This window comes from Podarcis muralis, chromosome 8 (genome assembly GCF_964188315.1).
Source record: "Podarcis muralis chromosome 8, rPodMur119.hap1.1, whole genome shotgun sequence".
NCBI lineage: Eukaryota > Metazoa > Chordata > Lepidosauria > Squamata > Lacertidae > Podarcis > Podarcis muralis.
In genome coordinates, this window is record NC_135662.1 from 77007625 (window position 1) to 77030684 (window position 23060).

Consider the following 23060-nt stretch of genomic DNA (forward strand, 5'->3'; position numbering starts at 1 on the left):
GCAGGTTTCAACCCTGGGGAAGTTGACATTTAACAACAGCAGAATGAATTCCTAAAGAACCAGGAAAACAGAGACAACTGGAGAGGGAACTGGGTCTTCTACTTTTCTGAATAAATACAGGGAAATCAAGGACTCTTACCTCTGTAGCTGCAGAGCTGCCACCCAGATCTCGGGATACGAAGAGGTTGACGATTGGCCGGCTGATTCTCTGAGTAGCCAAAATTAATGCCAAAGGCCACCAGAAACTGAGCATCTTTTTTATTGTAGCATCTCCCTGCGGGTAAAATGAGAAAATGCAGTCCTTGTGAACGACAGCACCTGAATGCAGCCAACAGAATAGCTAAAGAATCTCCTTTTCAAATGCTGGATATGGTTTGTGCAAGCAGAAAGAAGAGCAAGGAAACACATAAACATGCATATATCACCAGCCAGTAAGTTAAAAGGAAGATATAGATTTTAGACTACCGTATTTTTCGCTCCATAAGACGCACCAGACCACAAGACGCACCTAGTTTTTGGAGGAGGAAAACAAGAAAAAAATATTCTGAATCTCAGAAGCCAGAACAGCAAGAGGGATTGCTGCGCAGTGAAAGCAGCGATCCCTCTTGCTGTTCTGGCTTCTGGGATAGCTGCGCAGCCTGCATTCACTCCTTAAGACTCACACGCATTTCCCCATACTTTTTAGGAGGGAAAAAGTGAGTCTTATAGAGCAAAAAATACGGTATGTGATTTGGATTATTGCAGCAGTGGGCTTTCAATTCATGAGAAAAAGTGTTCTGGCACCTAACAAAAGTACTATCTGCAACTACGGATTTAAGAAGTGCCATATTTTTTAAATGTTTTTAAATCCATTCTGATATACACTCCTGCAAGGAAGCATTCGTAAAGGTATGTGGCTTTGAGTGACTCAGAAATGGTCCTGCAACTATCGGTGTATTTCCCTGGCTCTATGCTAATCATGCTGACATCTTAAAATAACAGCACAGAAAGAAATGTGTTTTTGTTTTTTTTCTAAATCCAGTACTGAGCTTCACTACACTGAAGAAAATACTGTGGTTACAAGAAATGGCCAAGAGAGAGGCTATGGCAAGAGGACTGCAATCAGCATAGACAAGGCAGCAACATAAATACAAATATATTTTGTATAAAATATCAGGGCATCGTCACAGCTTCCATATATCGAAGGATGTAAGAGAAGTACGTTAAACTGGCAATTAATTGCTGCCAAGTAATGAGTATAGCATTGTGGTGGAGGTTACCCTTAGCACAAATATAGTAATAATAATAGTAATAGTAGTAATAATAATAATAATAATAATAATAATAATAATAATAATAATCAGTGTGTTTTTTGGGTATAAAAGGAGTGCCAGTATTCGTTTATACAGTGGTACCTCGGGTTAAGTACTTAATTCATTCCGGAGGTCCGTTCTTAACCTGAAACTGTTCTTAACCTGAAGCACCACTTTAGCTTATGGGGCCTCTCGCTGCTGCTGCGCCGCCGGAGCACGATTTCTGTTCTTATCCTGAAGCAAAGTTCTTAACCTGAAGCACTATTTCTGGGCTAGCAGAGTCTGTAACCTGAAGCGTATGTAACCCAAGGTACCACTGTAAATGAAGTTTATAACCTTAGCAACCCCTTAGCGGGGTGCATTGTAAGCCTGTTAAGCAGCAATTAAGCTGCCAATTAACAATTAGCAATTAGCAATTAACAATCACTTTCAAAAGCTTCCCCCTGTTGTCTAGCAAATGGAGAGCGTTGTTTTTCAGTTCTGGTCTCTCACATGATACAAGTATATGTGGGCAGATGAACAAGTAGTTTAAAGTAAATAGGGCCAGTGGTTTTTAGGTTCTGTTTTGCAATCCTGGTGTACTGAATGTAATCATATAGCAAGATCGACAAATGCATCAAAACATACCCCCATCTCTGGCCCGCTACTGTCCGGAATAATATCATGTATGTTTCTGTAGTAGCCCAGGCATAAGGTGGTACATCGGACAAGGGCTCCCATGTACAACGACAAGATAGGGATGAGGAGGGGCTCTCTGCACTCCAAATGACTGTGGAGCAAAATGGCTACGAAAACAACCTGTCAAGAGAAAGGGAAAGAAAGACTGGTTATGAAAACAAGATTCTGAATTCTGATGTGAAAACTAAATAGTTTCGGACACAGTCATAGTGTTCAGAACATAATGCAATTCTTAATTATTATTCAGAGGTCTTTGCTGGAAATGCATGTTCAGTTCTGGAAATTCTCTGGTCCTCTAATTTCAAGAAACTACTTATTTTGATTTTCTATTATAAATATGTAAGAGAAGCTTCTGAGTCTGTTCCCCGCCCTCAATAAACTTGTCTGAATAAGCCAACGATTTCATTAATTTGAGAGGAGGCTATTTTCTTTAGATGTTAGGAGCTTATTCATCAAGGGCTATGGGTATGGCTAGAAGGCCCAAGATTATTATTATTTAAAAGAAATGTAGAGATAAAGGGTATCTATAATAAGATTGTATTATATGCAGTATGAGGGAGAAAATGAATGGAATTCTTGAACTATATGTTCCAACGAAGTATATAATACATGTCATCTAGTAGCATGCATCACTTAAAGAATACTACCCAGAGAAATCAAATGACAAACGCAGAGAAATCCAATAGCAAAAAGCTAAATAGTGAATGCCTTTATACCATTAGGCTGATTTAATGTCAAAAATCAAGGAACGACAGGGGCGATATTTGACAAAGTCATACTTAGAGCAGGCCCAATGAAATCAATGAACTTAAAATCTCAATGGGTCTACTTCAAGTAGGACTTTCTGAAAGAGAACTCACACCAACATTTTTAAGGAATTCCCATTTCCTAATGCTGTTACTTGCGCTTTTAGCACTAAAGGATGCTTCTACATCATCTACTTTACCGCACGAAAGTTGACAGAGAAAATTTATCTGTTGTGACTTTTCTATCCAAAAGCAATTGTGTGAACTGGCTCAGAGGGAAAGGAAGAACGCCAAAGTATAGCATAAGCACAAAGACAGTCAAAATTGGATTTAATTACATCTATTCCGCAGCTGTCTAATGCACAGCAGATTAATTCATACTGGCTATAATGACATGAGCAGGAAGTAGCTTAGCTAGATCCAGCTATTCAGCAACACAATAATAATTATTATCAGAAAAAATGTACCACTATATTATCGAGAAATGCAACCCAACAAGCAATAATTGAGAGGATTTAACATGTATTTAGTGTCAACTCTTCAGTCCCCATGTCAGCAAGCAGAACTATTTCCACTCCATTTCAAAAGGGTCCTAGATAGATAGATAGATAGATAGATAGATAGATAGATATAGATAATCTTGCAAAGACTGTTCTAAGCACGGTTATCCTACAAATTTGGCACGGCTCTTTCTGCAACAGAAATAGTCGTGACATAAATAAATCCTTACCTGAGCAATGACGTCTGAAATGGAGGCACATCCAACCAGGAAACTGTATTTGTGTTTCAGAAGAATACCTGCGTGGGTCCAAGCCTGAAGAGAACAGAAGAGTGAGTGAGATCTACAAACTCAGGCAATGGGTCTTCTCCTGCTTCTCCTTTCCCCTGCAACTCCTGGCTCACCCTCCAAACCTGCTCCAGAAGGTTGAGGGGCTCTCTGAAGAAGCAGACCGTATGGAGAGTAAGAGAAACTGGAAATATCATTGGGCAAGACCAGGCAGACATCTGCCGCGTCTGGACATCATGAAAAGCTGAACTATGGCTTAAGTTTCTGGGCTCAGTTCAAAGTGCTGGCGCTGACCTATAAAGTCTTACACAGGACCTCAATACCTTAAGGACTGCCTCTCCCCATTCAAACCGACCTTGTCATCCGAGGCCCTTCTCTACGTCCCAACTCCCTGAGAGGTTCCGAGGGTGACAACATGAGAACGGGCCTTTTCTGTGGTGGCTCCCCTCCTGTGAAATGCTGTCCCTGGAGAGGCTTGCCTGGCGCCATCATTACATATCTTTAGGGATCAGGCGAAAACATTCCTCTTTACCCAGGCCTCCGGCCGTTAAATAATCTATGGCTTGATAAATTTGCGGCAGAGGTTGTTATTATTATGATTGTTTTATTATCATGCTGTATATTATTGTGTTGTGCATTATGTTTTTACTATTAAAGGTAAAGGGACACCCGACCATTAGGTCCAATCGTGGCCGACTCTGGGGTTGCGGCGCTCATCTCGCTTTATTGGCCGAGGGAGCCGGCGTACAGCTTCCAGGTCATGTGGCCAGCATGACTAAGCCGCTTCTGGCGAACCAGAGCAGTGCACGGAAATGCCGTTTACCTTCCCGCCGGAGTGGTACCTATTGATCTACTTGCACTTTGATGTGCTTTCGAACTGCTAGGTTGGCAGGAGCAGGAACCGAGCAATGGGAGCTCACCCCGTTGCGGGGATTCAAACTGCCAACCTTCTGATCGGCAAGTCCTAGGCTCAGTGGTTTAGACCCCAGCGCCACCTGCGTCCCTTTAGGTTTTTACTATTATGCTGTGTAAATTAGGTTCTTAATGTTGCACACTGCCCTGGGATCTTTGGTTAAAGGGTGGTATAAAATAAGAAAGAAAGAAAGAAAGAAAGAAAGAAAGAAAGAAAGAAAGAAAGAAAGAAAGAAAGAAAGACAGAAAGAAAGAAGATATAGATAGATGATAGATAGATAGATAGATAGTGTCAGGGAACTGCCATCGGAAGGACAGGAGGTGCAAAGGCTCCCTCAGGTTGAAAGAGACGGAGCAGCTGAAGAGGGAACCAGTAGGGGGCGAGCAGGAACTTCCAGGGAAAGTGAGTCGGAGGGGTGGCTCAGAGACGTTTCCAGCGAAAACAGTGGAGAGGTCTCAGGACCTCCTATAGGGACACCCACGCCTCGCCGGAAACTGTCACGCAGAGAGTCCAGAAGACGTGTTTCCGTGAAAGAGCTTTTATGTTGGAAACGTTTCCGAAAGCAACCACTTTCGGATTCTACTAGCGATTGACGCAGCCATGCCGGAGGGGCTCCGTCACAGGCAGAGGTTTGAAAACCTGATCAAACTCTGAGGGACTTGCATTTTACGCACAAGCAGCTCATCATCCCACCACAGCAATCCGAAAGTCCCTGAAAGCCAGCTTGTGCAAGCAGCGGCATCATGAGCGACCCAGCCGGAACCGGAGGAGCAGGAGCAGCTGGAGGAGGTCCAAGCCTGGAAGAAAGGTACAGGGCGTTGGAGATCCAGCTGGCCATGCAAACGGCGAGGCTTGAGGAGAGGAGGGCTCAGGATGCAGAAAAGGGAAAGGAGAAAACCACCTCGATAGCCAGAAAGGTGCCAGGATTGGTGCAGAAATTCGGGGGAGATCCCAGAAACTATCATGCCTTTAGAACTGAGATGCAATACGCTCTCAACCTGCAGTATGATGACTTCCCCGACGAGGAATCGCGAGTGGCTTTTGTAATTGGCCATCTCGAAGGGGGGGCGAAGGATTGGGTTCGACCCCTGATGGCAGTGAATAATGAGATACTAAAGGACACGAGGAAGTTTTTTCGTGCCATGGACCTGATGTTTTCCAGTGACATTGAGCAGGGGGTGGTACGAAGGCAGTTAATGGCTTGCAAACAGGGGAGCCGATCTGTCCGTGAGTACTGGACTGAGTTTACTATGCTGATTCATAAATTGGGGTGGGACCTATCGGCGGAACCCATCCAAATGCTTTTTGAAGAGGGGCTTTCTTCGGCCGTTAAAGATGAACTTTCCCGGGGGCCAAGGGCGGAGTCTATGGATCAGCTGACCAAATCCGCGCTGGCCATAGGAGCGCGCCAGGAAGCGAGAGCTTTGGAAAGGCGGGAAGGGAAAGGAGAACGTTGGAGGGAACTGCGCATTCCGGACATTCCAGAGCCACCTTTCCCGCCGGCAGAGCCGATGGAAGTTGGAACAGCGCGGGCGCGCGCAGTTTCAAATCCCAGTGAAGGGCGGAAGAAGGAGGGAAAGAGCGCCAAGAAATGTTATCTCTGCCAACAGCCAGGGCACTTTGCCAGAGTCTGCCCACAAAGAAAGGAATGGCAAGGGATGGCAGGAGCTGTGGGGGAAAGGGAGGAGGAAAACAAGGAGCAAGTAAAAGCCAACGCCTGGCTACCACCGTCGGGGCACAGCAGCCAGGCCAAAGAGCAGTGAAAGTGCCCACGCCAGAACCACCCAGACCTGCTTTAGTGATAGAAGTGTCACTAGAGCTGCCAAATGGACACCCCCTACAGGTCAAGGCGCTTTTGGATTCAGGCAGCTCCTGTAATTTTATGAGTAAGGAGTTTGCAGCTGAGCACCAGATACAGACCATCCCTTTAAGTAATCCCTTGCAGGTGACCACGATTGATGGCAGAGAGCTGTTGGGAGGAGAAGTTAGCCAACAGACTGTCCCGATGATAATGAGGGTGGCAAGGCACACCGAACGGATAGCGTTTAATGTGGCCACCTTGGGAGGAGCTCCCATCATTTTGGGGATGAGCTGGCTGGCGCTACACGATCCGCTAGTGGGCTGGCATCAGAGGGTGGTCTCCTTTGGGTCAGCGCATTGCCTAGAACACTGCAAGCAGGGGAAGGTTCAGGGCGGAGACAGAGTCACCCTAGCCGGGATGGAAGTAATGGGCAGAGGGAAGGTGCCCCCGCAATACGCAGATCTGAGCAACGTATTCAGCGAAAGGGAAGCAGACAAACTGCCGCCGCATAGACCCTTTGACTGTCAAATCAACCTACTCCCTGGGGCCCAACTCCCAGTGGGCAAGCTGTACGCCATGTCCGACAGGGAGATGCAGGAGCTGAGGGAGTTCATTGACAAAAACCTGAAGCGAGGTTTCATCAGAGAGTCCCGAGCGGTGGGGGGCAGCCCAGTGTTTTTTGTGGACAAAAAAAAACACAGATAAGCCGAGACTTGTGTGTGACTTCAGGGCCTTGAATGCAGTGTCGGAACCCCTGGCTTTCCCTATGCCCCGTATTGATGACATTTTGACCAGGGTAAGGAAGGGAAAGATTTTTACAAAGCTGGACCTGCGGGGGGCGTACAATCTGATACGCATAAGGAAGGGAGATGAATGGAAGACCACCATGTTCACCCCTTTGGGAGCCTTTGAATACCTCGTTATGCCCTTCGGTCTACAAGGAGGCTCCGCGTGCTTTCAAGCGTTTATTAACCACGTTCTGGGGCCTTTGCTCTACAAGAACTGTGTGGCCTTTTTAGACGACGTGTTGGTGTATTCGGAGGATGAGGAGCAGCATGTGAGGGACGTTCGAGAAGTGTTGGGCAGGCTGCAAGCCAACCAGCTGTGGGTGAAACTGGAGAAGTGCCAGTTTCATACCAAGGAGGTGGAATTCCTGGGGTACCGCTTGTCAGACAAGGGATTGGCCATGGATCCAGGCAAGGTCCAAGCGGTACTGGAATGGAAGACACCGAAGACCAAGAAGGATGTGCAAAGATTCTTGGGGTTTGGGAACTTTTATCGGAAGTTCATCAAGAACTTTGCCCACTTGACGGCGCCCATCACCGACTGCCTCAGCAGCAAGAAGAAATTTGTTTGGACGGCGGAGGCGGAGCGAGCATTTGAAGAACTGAAAAGGGCTTTCGCCTCGGAAGAACAACTTCTGCATGTGGATTTACGAAAACCCATGAGAGTGGAAACCGATGCGTCCGACCGGGCGGTAGGGGCGGTACTTCTTCAACCGGGGAGGAGTATGTCAGAGTGGAGACTGTGTGCCTTCTTCTCGCGGAAGCTGAATAAATCCGAGAGGAACTACACGGTGTATGACAGGGAACTACTTGCCATTCACGAAGCGTTCCGGAGGTGGAGACATTTATTAATTGGGGCACAACACAAGGTGCAAGTGTGCACCGACCACAAGAATTTAGAGTATTGGAGAACAGCTCGAGTGCTCAACCAACGACAAGTGAGATGGGCACAGGAATTCTCTAAATTCAACTTTGAAATTTGTTATGTGCCAGGTCCAGAAAACGTCAGGGCGGACGCTCTCTCACGCAAACCAGAGTATTGGGAGGGGGAGGGGGCGATTGAAGAGAGACATGTCATCCCTGAGGACCGCTGGGTGTGTGGGGCGGCGCTGGTGGGGCAACGAGAACTGGTAGAGGAAACGGAAAATGATGAATATGCCCAGGATAAGCTCAGAGGACTCAGGGGGGAGGGCGAGAGCCCCGAAGGTTTTGAGGAAAGAAATGGGGCATTGTATTACAAAGGGGCACTGTATATACCCGAAGGTGAATTGAGGGGGAGAGTACTCAAGCAGTTGCACGATAGTCCCACGGCGGGACATTTTGGGCAACACAAGACCATGGGGTTGGTTACCAGGGAATTCTGGTGGCCCAAGGTGAGGGAAGATGTAAGGGAGTATGTAAGAGGGTGTGACCAATGTCAGCGAGCCAAAGGGGAAAGACGGGCGCCGGCAGGGTTATTAGAACCATTACCCACACCAGAACGGCCTTGGGAAGCGGTATCAATAGATTTTATGACGGATCTGCCGAAGTCCAAGGGGAAAACAGCCATCATGGTAGTAGTAGACCTGTTAACAAAGATGTGCCACTTTGTAGCATGCTCACATGCAGTCACAGCGGAAGAAACAGCGAAGTTGTTTGTAGAACACATCTTTAGGTTGCACGGGGCTCCCTTGAGGGTGATCTCGGACCGCGGCAAACAATTTACTTCCAGGTTCTGGAGGAAGCTCATGAGCTTGCTGCACGTGGAAGTCAATTTTTCAACGGCCCGGCACCCTGAAACCAACGGGCAGGCGGAAAGAGCAAATGGCATTCTTCAACAATATCTGAGGTGTTATGTCAATGACAGAGAGAACGATTGGGTCGAGAAGTTGGCGCTGGCAGAATTTGCCTACAATAATGCGGAGAATGTGTCCACAGGGATGAGCCCCTTTTTGGCTAATTACGGGTGTCACCCCAGGGCATTTCCAGGGGAGGGAGGGGAGAGATGGAGCGTTCCAGCGGCTGAACATTTTGTAGAGGAGATGGAAGCGATCCATCATCAGCTCCAGCTCAACTTAGAAAGGGCCAAGGCACAATATAAGAAGCAGGCAGACAAGAACAGAAGGGAAGGTGAAACCATAAGGGTGGGGGATCAAGTGTGGCTGTCAACCCAAGGGTTGCCGTTCAAAGGGGGTTGTAAGAAATTGAGGCCCAGAAGATTGGGACCCTTTGAGGTCATTCAGCAGGTCAACCCGGTGGCTTTCAAACTCCGGTTACCCAACCACATGAAATTGCACCCAGTGTTCCACAGGTCGTTACTGTCACCATACAGGGGGGGACGTGAAGGGGAGCACGTCAGGGGACCAGCCTTGGAAGAGAGGGAACGCAGCAACCATGTAGCGGAAATCCTCGATTCCAGGTGGAAGGGAAATCAGGTAGAGTATTTGGTGGCGTGGGAAGGGGAACCGGAGTCAGAAAACACCTGGGTGACTGCAGGGGAGGTCAATGACGAGGTTTTAACAGAAACGTTCCACCAAAGATTCCCTAGGAAACCACAGCCGGTAGAAAGGTTTAGGAGGGAGTACTTCGGCACCACCGACGAGGAACAGGAAATGGAAGGATTCACGGAGTCGGAGTTGGAAGAGGGAATAGACTCCGAAGACGAGGAGTATCGAGAGACGAGGGACAGTAGCAGGTGGAGGGAAGTGTTCGAAACTTCGGACGATGAGGAAGGTTCTTTCAGGGGTTTTACTTCCTCCCAGCCCGGAGGGGAGGAGACGGGAGGGGGGGAAGGGGGCCCTGGAGGGGAGGTGGATGTCAGGGAACTGCCATCGGAAGGACAGGAGGTGCAAAGGCTCCCTCAGGTTGAAAGAGACGGAGCAGCTGAAGAGGGAACCAGTAGGGGGCGAGCAGGAACTTCCAGGGAAAGTGAGTCGGAGGGGTGGCTCAGAGACGTTTCCAGCGAAAACAGTGGAGAGGTCTCAGGACCTCCTATAGGGACACCCACGCCTCGCCGGAAACTGTCACGCAGAGAGTCCAGAAGACGTGTTTCCGTGAAAGAGCTTTTATGTTGGAAACGTTTCCGAAAGCAACCACTTTCGGATTCTACTAGCGATTGACGCAGCCATGCCGGAGGGGCTCCGTCACAGGCAGAGGTTTGAAAACCTGATCAAACTCTGAGGGACTTGCATTTTACGCACAAGCAGCTCATCATCCCACCACAGATAGATAGATAGATAGATAGATAGATAGATAGATAGATAGATGATAGCATAAGAGCTGCCAGAGGAGTTCACATCCACTTTTCCCCCTTCTGCTTTTCTCCTCCCTAGTCCTTTGTTCTGCCATGCTAAACCAATAAAAGATGTCATGGGTTAGATCCCCATATTCCTGCATTGGAGGGTTGGACCAGATGAGCCATGGGGTCCCTACTAATTCTATGATTCTAAGATTTGGCTTAGAGTGCAATCCAGACCAGGGCTTCTGGTTAAAATCTCTCCTCGCTAACCTTGGTTACAAGCTTGCTTGCTATGAGCGAGGAGATAGCTTAACCACAAACCCCATTTTGGACAGCAGACTAAGTTAAACCTTGGCTTGGCTTAGTAAGGCATGCCATGGCAAAGCCTGTTGTGAACTCTATGCGCATAGACTTCAATGGAGCTGAAACCCTGATCACACAGGGTTTTGGCTCCTATGGAGCACGTAAGTTTCTCCTGCTCGGACTTCCACGTCTAATGTGCAGCCGGATGATGTTCCTTTGTGGACAAAAGCCCTTCATGCTCACAGGTGCAGTTAAAAGAGCACAAATATGCGACGTTGCACAAAGGGGGAACACGATGACAAAGGATTGCCAATGGGGGGTGAGATGAAAAAGTGCACGCTTGCAAAAGGGAAATCTGAAACAGTTACAATAAAGATTATAAAAATAGCAGCTGGAAACAACAAAACCAGGTCAGGTGAAAAGGCTGGGAGGGAGAAATAGATGTGTTCTGACTAACTGCTTTAATCCCAAACCTGAAGTAGCTGAGATTTCAGCAGTCGTTTGCATTTGGAGGTTTTGAATTTGCTTTTTCCTTTCTGAGGAATGAACTACTGTATCTCTTTTTTTAAAAAATAGAATGTATCTTTTAAAAGAAACATTAAGTATCTTGCTAACCGCTCACACCTAATAACCACTTGCAAAATAATTGACAGAAAATTTATTTATTTTTCTAAAATATTTAGAAATGAAATTGAGACTGCATAGTCAGAGGCGCAGTTCAGATATCACACTAAACCATAGTTTAAAATGTGCTGATCGTGCTGCTCAAAAGTTCCTCCCCTGCTCCTACCGCTGCCATGCCACAGACTAAACAAGCCACAGTCTGGCTTGTTGTGCCATCGAAACCAGAGCTCATGGCTTGCTTCCTGCAAACAAATCATGAGCGGTAAACCAAGGACAATCTTTGACTACTGTTCATGGTTTGCTTGGAGAGAAACAAACCACAAGCCTGGGTTTGAATGGCACAGCAAGCCAGACTCCAGCTCGTTTTGTCTGTGGGTAAGGAGCGCCAGGAGAACTTTTGAGCAGCGTGCAACCAGTGTTAGAAACTCAGATCTATAAGCTAGGCACCAAAAGGCTCATTAAACCAGGGTCACAGTCAACAAAACGGAATGCCTAGTTGCCATTTTGGGGCCAGACAGCTTGAAAGTCAGATTTTCAGTGTAAATTATTGGTTCCTGAAGTTCATTCCAATTGTGCAGATAAAATATAACAGATAGAATTCTACAGGGTTGGCACCCCAGGCACCTTCACTTGGTCTCAAGTGACCAATAGCCATATATATATATATATATATATGCTTTCGTAGATTTTCACGGGTACAGGAATGCAGGTTTTGGTGTCCTCGGGTGTCTTCCCGTGTAAAAGTTGGGGTGTCTAGGCGACGTTTCGACGAGGTCTCACTCGTCATCTTCAGGCTGGTGCTTTTGGCTTCTTGTTACTGGAACAGAGCAGGATCTCAGTGTTTGAGTTCCTCTCTTTTCCAACACATGAAAGAAACAGGACACGAAATTAATTTTGCAGATTCCAAATTGCTCTCTAACATGGAACATCACCACAAGAGAATAATCATGGAAGCCATCGAGATAGAGAAACACCCTCACAACATGAACAAGCGTGATGACACATCCCGCTTGCCAGACATCTGGAAATTAGCCCTCCCCACAAAAACTGACACCAGATCCAGAGGCACACAGAACGCCATCACCAATCAACCACACCAGACCCAAACCCAGACCCTCTCCACAGATAAATTACAGACACCATCCAGTAGCCAAACCATGGTGGCACCTCCGGATGCTGCACCCCCCTGCAATCCCTACACAGATCTGGCTGGCACAGGCCACAAAACCACAGCTCGCCCCTATACACGAAGCCAAGCCAGAGCACAACTAAATGCAGTTCAGCCATCTTCTCAGAAAAACTCTTCACAAAGTTCAAGAGGTCAAGACACAAAGGCTTTAGCAACTAATCCACACCTAATGACCCACCTAAGTGATACTCAGGATATCACTCAAGAAATCACTCAAGATATCCCTCAAGCAATTAAGGAACAAAAGAAGAAAAGGCACACTAGCCTGGGAACTCCCTCTCTGCCCAGAACATTGGAGGCTATACACCACACCTCCTCAACAGTATTTATAGGAACTCAAACACTGAGATCCTGCTCTGTTCCAGTAACAAGAAGCCAAAAGCACCAGCCTGAAGATGACGAGTGAGACCTCGTCGAAACGTCGCCTAGACACCCCAACTTTTACACGGGAAGACACCCGAGGACACCAAAACCTGCATATATATATATATATATATATATATATATATATATATATATATATAGTTTTGTTGGATGTAAGAATGGATTACTGAATGGTTTAGTTGATGTAAAATATGCAGGGATGTATGGTATGCAAAATGAACCATGGAAAGAGAAGAAGGGAGCACACACACACACACACACACACACACACTAATTTACATTTCAAAATATTCATTTAAACAAACTTAAATCAATTACTTCCGTTCTTCTCCTTCCGTGGTTCATTTTGCATACCATAAGGTAAAGGTAAAGGTACCCCTGCCCATACGGGCCAGTCTTGACAGACTCTAGGGTTGTGCGCCCATCTCACTCTAGAGGCCGGGGGCCAGCGCTGTCCGGAGACACTTCCGGGTCACGTGGCCAGCGTGACATCGCTGCTCTGGCGAACCAGAGCCGCACACGGAAACGCCGTTTACCTTCCCGCTAGTAAGCGGTCCCTATTTATCTACTTGCACCCGGGGGTGCTTTCGAACTGCTAGGTTGGCAGGCGCTGGGACCGAGCAGCGGGAGCGCACCCCGCCGCGGGGATTCGAACCGCCAACCTTTCGATTGGCAAGTCCTAGGCGCTGAGGCTTTAACCCACAGCGCCACCCGCGTCCCTCATACATATGGTATGTATGCATACCATACATCCCTGCATATTTTACATCAACTAAACCATTCAGTAATCTATTGTTACGTCCATCAAAAATTATTTACAGTGTTGAATTGATCTTAATATTACCAGCGTTTTTAAATAAACACAATTTTCAGTAAACATTTTCCAATCTTCTTTAAACGTACATTCTTCTTGTTCTCTTATTCTATATGTTAAATCTGCAAGCTGAGCGTATTCCATCAGTTGCCATTTTCTTTGGTTGGGACTTCACTCGTTTTCCATTTTGGGGCTAACAAAACACTGGTCGCAGTAGCAGCATGCATAAATAGTCATTTTTGACACCTGGGAATTTCCCTCTGAATTATCCCCAACAAAAAGGACTCTGCTTCGGGGGAGGGATGGAGGGACTTTTAAACATTTTTTTAAATTCATTAATTATCATTTCCCAATATTATTTTACCCTTTCACAAGCCCACCACATATGATAAAACGTACCCTCAGCCTCATTACATGCCCCTGGGACATTTTGAACGCATGCTGCTCATTTACATTAAATAATAATAATAATAATAATAATAATAATAATAATAATAATAATAATTTATTTATAGCCCGCCCATCTGGCTGGGTCCCCCAGCCACTCTGGGCGGCTTCCAACAAAACACTAAAATACAATAACCTATAATAATAACCAATAATAAAATAATAAAATACAATAACCAATAATAAAATACAGAATTTGTTTTAAACTATGGTTTGATGTGATGTGCAAACCAGGCGTCTAGAAACCGCGAAACCTATGAATCAGAGGTCAGCAAAGTGCTTATATGGATCCACTACTAGGACAAAACAGGGAACAAACTAAGGGAAGGGCTGGCATCCATTGTGCCACTCCGAGTGAGGATAGTAAACTAAGTTGTAGACTCACCATGGCATCCATGAACGGGAAGGCTGCCAGATACAGGAAGGCCTTGCGTGTTTTGCTTCCCACCGATTCATCCACATGGTGCAACTTGTTAATTATGTAGTACCCCAAATCACTGTATGCTGCAAAAATAAATATAATCATTTTTTTAAAAAAAAAAAATCACATACCTAACGCACCCAGGTCTGTTTTGGGTGGTTCAGGATAAAGAGGGAGAAAGGAGGAGCAAGGACTAACATCATCATCTTGATGGGCTGCTGTCATAAGCCAATTCAACGATGATTCTAGCAGGTGTACTTAAACCAACTTCCTTTAAATCACACCAGCTTTTTCCAGACTAAGGCTGAAATCCTAATCCCACTTACCGGAGAGTAACCCCCACTAAATTCAACAGGGTTTAACAGCGCAATCTTTACAATATCTACTCAGAAGTAAGACAACCTCCTGTGGCAGAATGGGTCCATGCGTCTGGCCGTTAACCAGGTTTGAGCCCATCCAGGGACAGCTGTGAGCAGGATTCCTGCACTGCAAGGGGTTGGACTAGATGACCCTCCGGGTCCCTTCCAACTCCACAATTCTATGATTCTGTATCATAACCTAGCAAAATTAAATGAGGTTGCATTAATGCTTTTCTTATACTTTACGCTTCCCAACCCCTTTCAGCCTCTCCCCCCCTCTCTCTCACACACACTTATTAAAAACCTTGCTTGCTTCACTCTGTACAAAAAACCATCACTCTTTCTCCACCCTCAGCTCCCAAATCTGGCCTCCCATCTAGCTCCAGGGTAATTAAAATCACCAAACTAGGATTAAAATGTACCTAACAAGCAGTAAGAGGGACACGGGTGGCGCTGTGGGTTAAACCACAGAACCTAGGGCTTGCCGATCAGAAGTTCGGCGGTTCGAATCCCCGCGACGGGGTGAGCTCCCGTTGATCGGTCCCAGCTCCTGCCCACCTAGCAGTTTGAATGCACGTCAAGTGCAAGTAGATAAATAGGTACAGCTCCGGCGGGAAGATAAACAGCGTTTCCGTGCGCTGCTCTGGTTCGCCAGAAGCGGATTAGTCATGCTGGCCACATGACCTGGAAGCTGTACGCCGGCTCCCACAGCCAACAAAGCGAGATGAGCACCGCAACCCCAGAGTCGGCCACAACTGGACCTAATGGTCAGGGGTCCCTTTACCTTTACCTAACAAGCAATAGTCTGCAGGTCAATGTATTTTAATATGCTGCTATGCACTGGGAAATTTTAGAAGTATTTAATGGATACCAAAGCTCACATGCTCTATGCTCTCTATACGTATGACTGTACAGCCATCTATTCCAGCAACAAAATCATCAAGTTTGCTGATGACACTACGGTGGTAGGGCTCATTTCAGGAGGGGATGAGTCCGCCTATCGGGACGAGGTGGAGCGGCTCTGTGTTTGGTGTGGAGAGAACAATCTGGCTCTTAATACGGCTAAGACCAAGGAATTGGTGGTGGATTACAGGGAAAAAAGGCGGACATTCAGCCCTTGTATATCAACGGGGAACGGGTGGAGAGGGTGGCGGAATTCAGGTTTTTGGGAGTAACTATCGATCAGGGCATGACTTGGAGCGCAAATACCACTGCTCTGGTGAAGAAGGCCCAGCAGAGAATTTATTTCCTCAGACTTTTGAAGAAGAACAATCTGAGTGAGAGACTGCTGGTGTCCTTCTACCGAGGCTCCATAGAGAGCATTCTTACATACTGTATTTGTGCTTGGTTCTCCAGTTGTACAGCTAGGGAGAGGAAGGTGCTCCAGAAGGTCATAACCACAGCCCAAAGGATTATTGGTCATCCTCTCCCATCTTTGGAAGAACTGTACGGTTCCCGTTGTCTTAGGAAAGCAAACAACATCCTGCAGGATTCATCTCACCCGGGACACAGTCTGTTTGCACTACTGCCTTCTGGCAGGAGATATAGAAACATCAAGTCAAGGACAAATAGACTGAAAAACAGTTTCTATCCAAGAGCTGTGGCCTTTTTGAATGCTGTAACTCGATAGTGTGACCTGGGAGTTTGATGGGTGTTGGTGTGGCTGGAATGTGGTTTGTTTGGTTGTTGTTGTTGTTTTGCTTTTGTTGTTTTTAAGGGATGGCATCCAATTTCGTTGCACTTGTGCAATGTTGCACTTGTGTAATGACAATAAAGAATCTATTCTATTCTATTCTATTCTATAAGCCCTGCATTATAATGTAGAAAGTTACCATAATATACTGTACACATTTTTAAAACACACACACACCTTTTCCTAGGAAACACTGGCAACTGCTGACAAGCACAAGGAGGATAAATTGTGACTCAGTCGGTGAGTCAGAAACCATTACCTGGGGTTGTTATGTTGCTATTTTAATTTGATTTTAATTAATTTTATAATGAATGTTTTTAGAATGTTGGATTATTTTTATTGTTGTTAGTCGCCCTGAGCCCAGCTTCGGCTGGGGAGGGCGGGATATAAATAAAATTTATTATTATTATTATTATTATTATTATTATTATTATTATTACTAGCACCCATGAATGTCTTCTAGGTGACTGCTTGCCAAGTTCCATCACAGACCCCTCCTACTCCTCTGGTGTTTTCCATGGATTGCCCTGGGGCCAGCTCTTTCACTTTGTGCCATGAGGGAGACAGAGGCTGTCCCTTCTTGAATCCACTGCCATGCCTAGATGACTTGGGGAAGTTAGGTAGCAGGAATTTTCTCTCGTTTTGTTTTGTTTTTGCCAGAATTTGCAAGCACAGCACACGAAAGTGAGCAAATTACTCATTTCGTGCTACGGGAGCGACAAGACGAATTGCACATACTGGCAAAAATGAGAAGCAGCTCGCTCAGTCCTTCCCCAAATCCTCTGGAACTCAGGGGAGGGAAGGAATAGCTTACTTAAGTTGCAAAAGACCTCCAAAGTTGCAAAAGCGATTATCCCGATTTCCAAGAGCCTTCAAATGCTGCTGCACATGAGAGGCGGACAGCTCCTCTAAATTCTCTATATATGCCAAAAGGCTTTTGGGAGCGAGCAATCAAATATAATGGTTGCCTAATACAGCCAACTAAAATCTATGGATGCCTGACCGTTGCAATATAAAACCATTAGCTGTGAATACTCCCTCTGAAGTATTTGAAAATAGCAGCTTTATGAGAGCAGACTTCATTTGTGAGCAGGAACGTTCTTATTTGTGGTATCCAGACAACAAATGGTTTGTGAGATTGGCCGCGAAAACCTCTTTTCCTTTTAGTATCTCAGACCACAGTGCGAAGTTGAGGCTCTCACTAAAGGATCAATTACGGAGTGACAAAATCAGAAGAGTACAAAAATATGGACTGGATGCTTCTGAGAAAATACAGTGTAAAGTCCAAGTGGATAAATCTACATGGTCTGAATAACCAACACACCTGGAGGAGGGGGACACACCTGGGTTTACTTTGTTACACCAGGTCAAAATCCTTCATTCTAAAACTGTCTTAAATTGTTTCAGTGGTGGGTCCAATTCACACATTACTGCAGTATTATGGGTGTTGCTATTCTTATGCTAGTATTTTCACCATTGTTTAATTATCACACTATTCCCATTCAACATCTGATCATCAAATCTAAGCAAAAGTCTTGGAAGTTTGTCAAGATTCATTTTGTTTGTAAAACGCATTTGTGAGCTGGAAGAAAAAGAGGTCCCAGCCTGAGACTTGGAGGATTACATTTAATACCATTACATCATCAGAAGAAAGTCTTCCTTGAAGAGGCTATTATTATTTACTTTCAAAGACGTTATCAGGTAACTGAACATTGGCCAAATATACTGCCAGATCTCAAGTGATTCTGGAGAGAGCCTGCATTTTCTAGCCACGCTGTAAATAAACAGATGAAAACCTCTAAAATTGAAAGCTAGCACATCGCGGCTGCTCACAGCCTCAGGGCTTCAATAGCTAATGGTTCTTGAACTCATCTAATTTGAGGAAATATATTGTGTCCAGAGGCATGTTAGTGCCTCATTAAACTCACTGTAACTCTTGTAACTTTAAGGCTGCAGTGCCTTACTCCCACGTGCCTGGGAGTAAGTCCTACTGAACTCAGTAGGATTTACTTCTGAGCAGGCATATATAGGATTGCACTGTAAGGTACATTAATGCAAGACAGTGCGGTGTTCGGAGATGTGAAAAGTACTTACTGCTTTTCCCTGAGTTACTTAGCACCAATAATACACTCTGCTGTGCCATGCAGGGCCTTACGTTTGAGAACACTATCATTATGCAAAGACAAGGCTTACAGCGAGGGGAAAGTATTAGTATACTCATTTTAATCATAAGTTAAGTGGCTTGCATCATTCCGAAAAGAGGATAAAGACAGAGAATCCCATTGTGCACAACTTCATCTAGCCTGCAGTGAATTTATTTGTTTTAAACATTTCCAGCCCACCTATTTTCTCTGAAGACAGCTAACAAGAAGTAACAAAAACAGAACATAATCCCTTAAAAGCCCCAATATATATTCAAATTAAGAGGCTAACAATATTCAACCTGTTCCAACAGACGCCGGCAGAACAAAAACAGCACAGCGTAGCTTTTATAACCAATGAAAACGACATAACTAAGCAAAGGCCTTTTTTAAAAGGCTAGGTCTTCAGTATCAGGGTTGTAAATTGAGCCGGGAGCCTTCACAGGTAGAGGAGTCTTCCCTGCTTAAAGCCATTCACCCTTGGACTTGTGGGGACTCTTACCTGGGTTCAAATGATGGAGTGTATGAATCATAAGCACTTAAGAACAGCTCTGCTGCCCCAGGCCAGTGGCCCATCCAAGTCCACCATCTTGTTCTTACAGCATCCAACCAGATGCCATGGAAATCCTTCGTGCCAGCGGTAGGTGGGAGCAGGTGCAAATGTGGTCAGGGCAGATATAAAAGTGGAAAAAGCGTTGCACAGGAGGCTACGTTGAAGATCCGCAAAAAAACAGAGGTTTCGAGAAACACACCCACCCACCAACAAGACACAGTCCCCTGTAGCAAGGCTACCCTGGGGAATGTGGAACAGGGGAGCACATGACCTAGGGAAGACCCACAGAGAGGGGCCTGGAGGGCAGGAATCAACCCCTAAACATAAGGTTCCCCACTCCTAGTCGAGGCACAGAAGTCTAGCCACAAAACGTCTCCCTGGTTCCTTCACGAAATATGCACATAAGCAGACCAGGTTTTAGGATGTAGAGGAGAAATGGATGAACCAGTCATATAAACACAAAAATAGTATTGTTCCCTCAGCAAATGGAATGAAGGCTTACCTATTAAGGTGTGGAACACAGCGGCCACAGCACCAGCTACAACCATACACAACACTGCTTTGGTTCTGTCTCTCTTGCTGTTGACAAAAACCAGCCCCACGTTCTTGAAGTCGCTCATTGGGCCCGTGAAGAACTTCATGAGGGAGTAGGCCAACCCATAGCTGGCCAGCATCTCCACAGCATCTTCCTTAACAGCTGCGATACCTCTGTTCAAGGCCTGAAGGGAAAGCAAAGCAAAGGAGATACAAAGGTTTAAGATGTGCCAAGCCAACTCCAGACAACAGAACGTGATAGCCCAAATTATTCTCTATCTTGCTAGAAAATCACGAACAGACTTCAACAAATCACATCCAATACAGTAACTGGGATAAAGAGCTCTGTCGAAGGGGTTTGTTGAAAGAGGGATGTCTTCAGCAGGCACCGAGAAGATGACAGAAAAAGTGGGAGGGTGTTCCAAAGAACGGGGGCCACCACACTGATTTCAGAATGGTTCAAAACAGATCTCCAGACAGGATGGTATCTGTGAGATCCCCTCACCTGTGCAACATAGTGATTGGTTGACTATGTAGGGGATGAGATGATATTTTAAGGCATCCTGGTCCCAAGCTGTATAAGGCTTCATTCACCAATTCCATTGCCTTGAACCTAGCTGAGTAACTGATAGACAGCCGGGGCAATTCTTTCAGTGCGGGTGTAACTGGCGGTGCTATTCTGCTCTGGTGAGCAATTGATTCCCAAATTTTCAGCTAGCTACAGCTTCTGGGTTAGCCTCAGGGGAAGCCCCACACAGAGTGGGCTTTAGCTGTTGACATATATAGATTGCACTTTTGATGAGATGTACATTCCCATGTGGCACTACTAAGATTTGACTAAAGCTAAATTAGGACCCAAACATTTGCACACACTAAATAACACCCAGATTCGTGCTATCCTATCAAGCGGTCAACCTTTCTCTGCGGCAAAACTCAAATGCTCAGAACCTTTTATTTGTTTGTCCCCCTTAACCATGCTTTGAACATTTTCCTGCTCAACAAAATCGATGAGGATTAATATAAGGCAGGTATACTGCATCTGTGTTGTGTATCGATATCTATCTTGTGCTAATCTCCCCCCACATTTTAACTAATTGCTTTAATTGTTCAAATACATTAAACTTTGACTTCACCTCCAAAGGCACATTCCTCCATTGTCTCCTGAGTCATGTTTTATTCTATTTTGTAAATGTAAAGCAAGGATATAAAATAAATGATCATTTAATCATTCGGCCACTAATGAATGGATACTATGAGTTTTTCTTCCCAAGAAAGAAGTATTTAGGCTGTAAACCTATTTTCACTTGCTTGCAAGTCCTATTGAACTCAAGGGGGCTTATTTCGAAGCTGATATGTATAGGGTTTCCTGCCATCTTAGCTGTTCGAAAGCACGTCAAAGTGCAAGTAGATAAATAGGTACCACTCTGGTGGGAAGGTAAACGGCGTTTCCGTGTGCTGCTCTGGTTTGCCAGAAGCGGCTTAGTCATGCTGGCCACATGACCCGGAAGCTGTCTGTGGACAAACGCCGACTCCCTCGGCCTAAAGAGCGAGATGAGCGCGCAACCCCAGAGTCGGTCACGACTGGACCTAATGGTCAGGGGTCCCTTTACCTTTATGTATAGGGTTGCACCGTGACAGCACTTTTTCTGCTCTGTGTCCTAACATTCCTCTTGACATTTACTAACAAAGCTGTGTATCTTTGTACGCTCACTTTACTGGGACATGTATTCCCATCCTGTCAGCAATTTGATTCCCTGTCAAAGCATACGCGCAGAGAAAAGGGATTTTACCACCAACAGGATGGCAGCCTGACACTGTATCAGAGATTGTCCTTTCAGTTTCCAATTGCCTAAATAGAAGAATGATTTAAGAAGTCTACAGCGGAGAGCATCTCAGGAAAATTACCATCTAATAACTATGTTTTTGCCAACAGCCACAGGAGCAGTGTCACCGTACAGAGAAGGAGAAAACCCATGATGTAATGGAAGAAAGAAGCAAGCGCAATTTGGCGGTGACTGTACAATGGAGCACTCCAGCAGAGACAGCGCTTCTTTCACCTCTGGCTGCCCTGATTTTACCAAAATAAAAAATAAAAAAATTAGCCTGCAAGCTCAAGGCATGCAGCAACTTCCAAGAAGGCAGGGGAAAGTCAGAGTATCTTTTCTACTAGGAAGCACAAAAAAGTACCGTATTTTTCCGTGTATAAGACGAGGTTCTTTTGACCCGAAAACAAGGTTATAAATTTTGGGGCGTCTTATACCCAGGTAGTGCCACGGTGGGACGGGTGAATGGTTTTAGCCACAAGCCGGAGAGTGTCAGCGGCGATTGGGCAGGTGATTGGTGGCTGCGGCAAGGGCTGCTGTCTATTGGCTGCCGCTGCGGCAATCGGGAGGGCGTTTGGCAGTTGATGGCGGCAAGAGAGTGGTCTTGTTGATGCAAGCGGTTGTGTGCGGTGGTTCGCTGGGTGAGTGATTTTCGCCAAATCCCCCCCCCAAAACAAGCCCCCCCCCCAAAATAGGTCAACAACTCTGGGCAATCTCTCTTCCCCCCCAAAAAAGCTTAACATGTCTTGGCAATCTCCCCCCATTTTCTAAATTTAGAGTCCGCAAAAATAGGGGGCGTGTTACACACAGAAAAATACAGTATGGGGGGTAGGGAGGTATGACTGAGGTTCAGAAAATTACGGATGGTGGGTACAATTTTTTTCTCTTCCCCCTTCCCCCAAGAGGTACACATTTAAACAGACTGGCTCAGGTATAGACAAATCTATCTATTTTTTTGAGTGTGGGTCCATTTTATTCATAAATGTGTTCCATCCAAGTGTATGTATTAATCCGTGAGCAATTTTTTTTCCTTCAGAAGAATTCCTACCTAAATTCTTATTTATTTAAATATGTCTTATTTATTTATTTATTTATTTATTTAAATATGTCTTATTTAAAGACATATTTTCTCTCCATGTATGCATTTCAAAAAGCATCTCAGCCTAAAATATGCATTTTAACGCTTTTTGTTACCTTTCTGAGCCGACAACTATATTACCAAATTTGGAGAAACATAAACCCTGAAGGGTAATTATGTTCTGATAAGTCTGGGAGGTGTATCAAGTCAATTTGCAAGTGAAGTCATATTCCTTGAGCGTCCATGGACAGGTGATAGGAGTTGAGGCACTCTGCAAAAAAACAACTAACTTATGGAATTCACTGCTATAGCAGGTGTCAATGGGCCACTAGCATAAATTGATTTAAAAATGGTCGCTAGCCACGTTGGCTAAACAGAACCACCCTGTTCAGAGGCAGCATATAAGCCTTGCTTAAAAGCTCCCCAGAATTATCTGTGTGACTGCAGAGAATCAATGTACTGCTATAGATGAATCCTT

The 23060-nt window shown here is 45.4% G+C and overlaps 1 protein-coding gene across 1 annotated transcript in view; it reads right to left on the reverse strand.

Moving 5' to 3' along the window:
* Positions 1 to 23060, reverse strand: part of ANKH (ANKH inorganic pyrophosphate transport regulator) — a 136024-nt gene that overhangs the window by 28771 nt on the left and 84193 nt on the right. Inside the window, exons 2-6 of the mRNA XM_028737955.2 lie at positions 19650 to 19866; positions 14366 to 14484; positions 3447 to 3530; positions 1920 to 2090; positions 140 to 274 (exon numbers count right to left, since the gene is read on the reverse strand). Coding sequence (XP_028593788.1) covers positions 140 to 274; positions 1920 to 2090; positions 3447 to 3530; positions 14366 to 14484; positions 19650 to 19866 — 726 coding nt within the window. The remainder of the gene's footprint in view (positions 1 to 139; positions 275 to 1919; positions 2091 to 3446; positions 3531 to 14365; positions 14485 to 19649; positions 19867 to 23060) is intronic.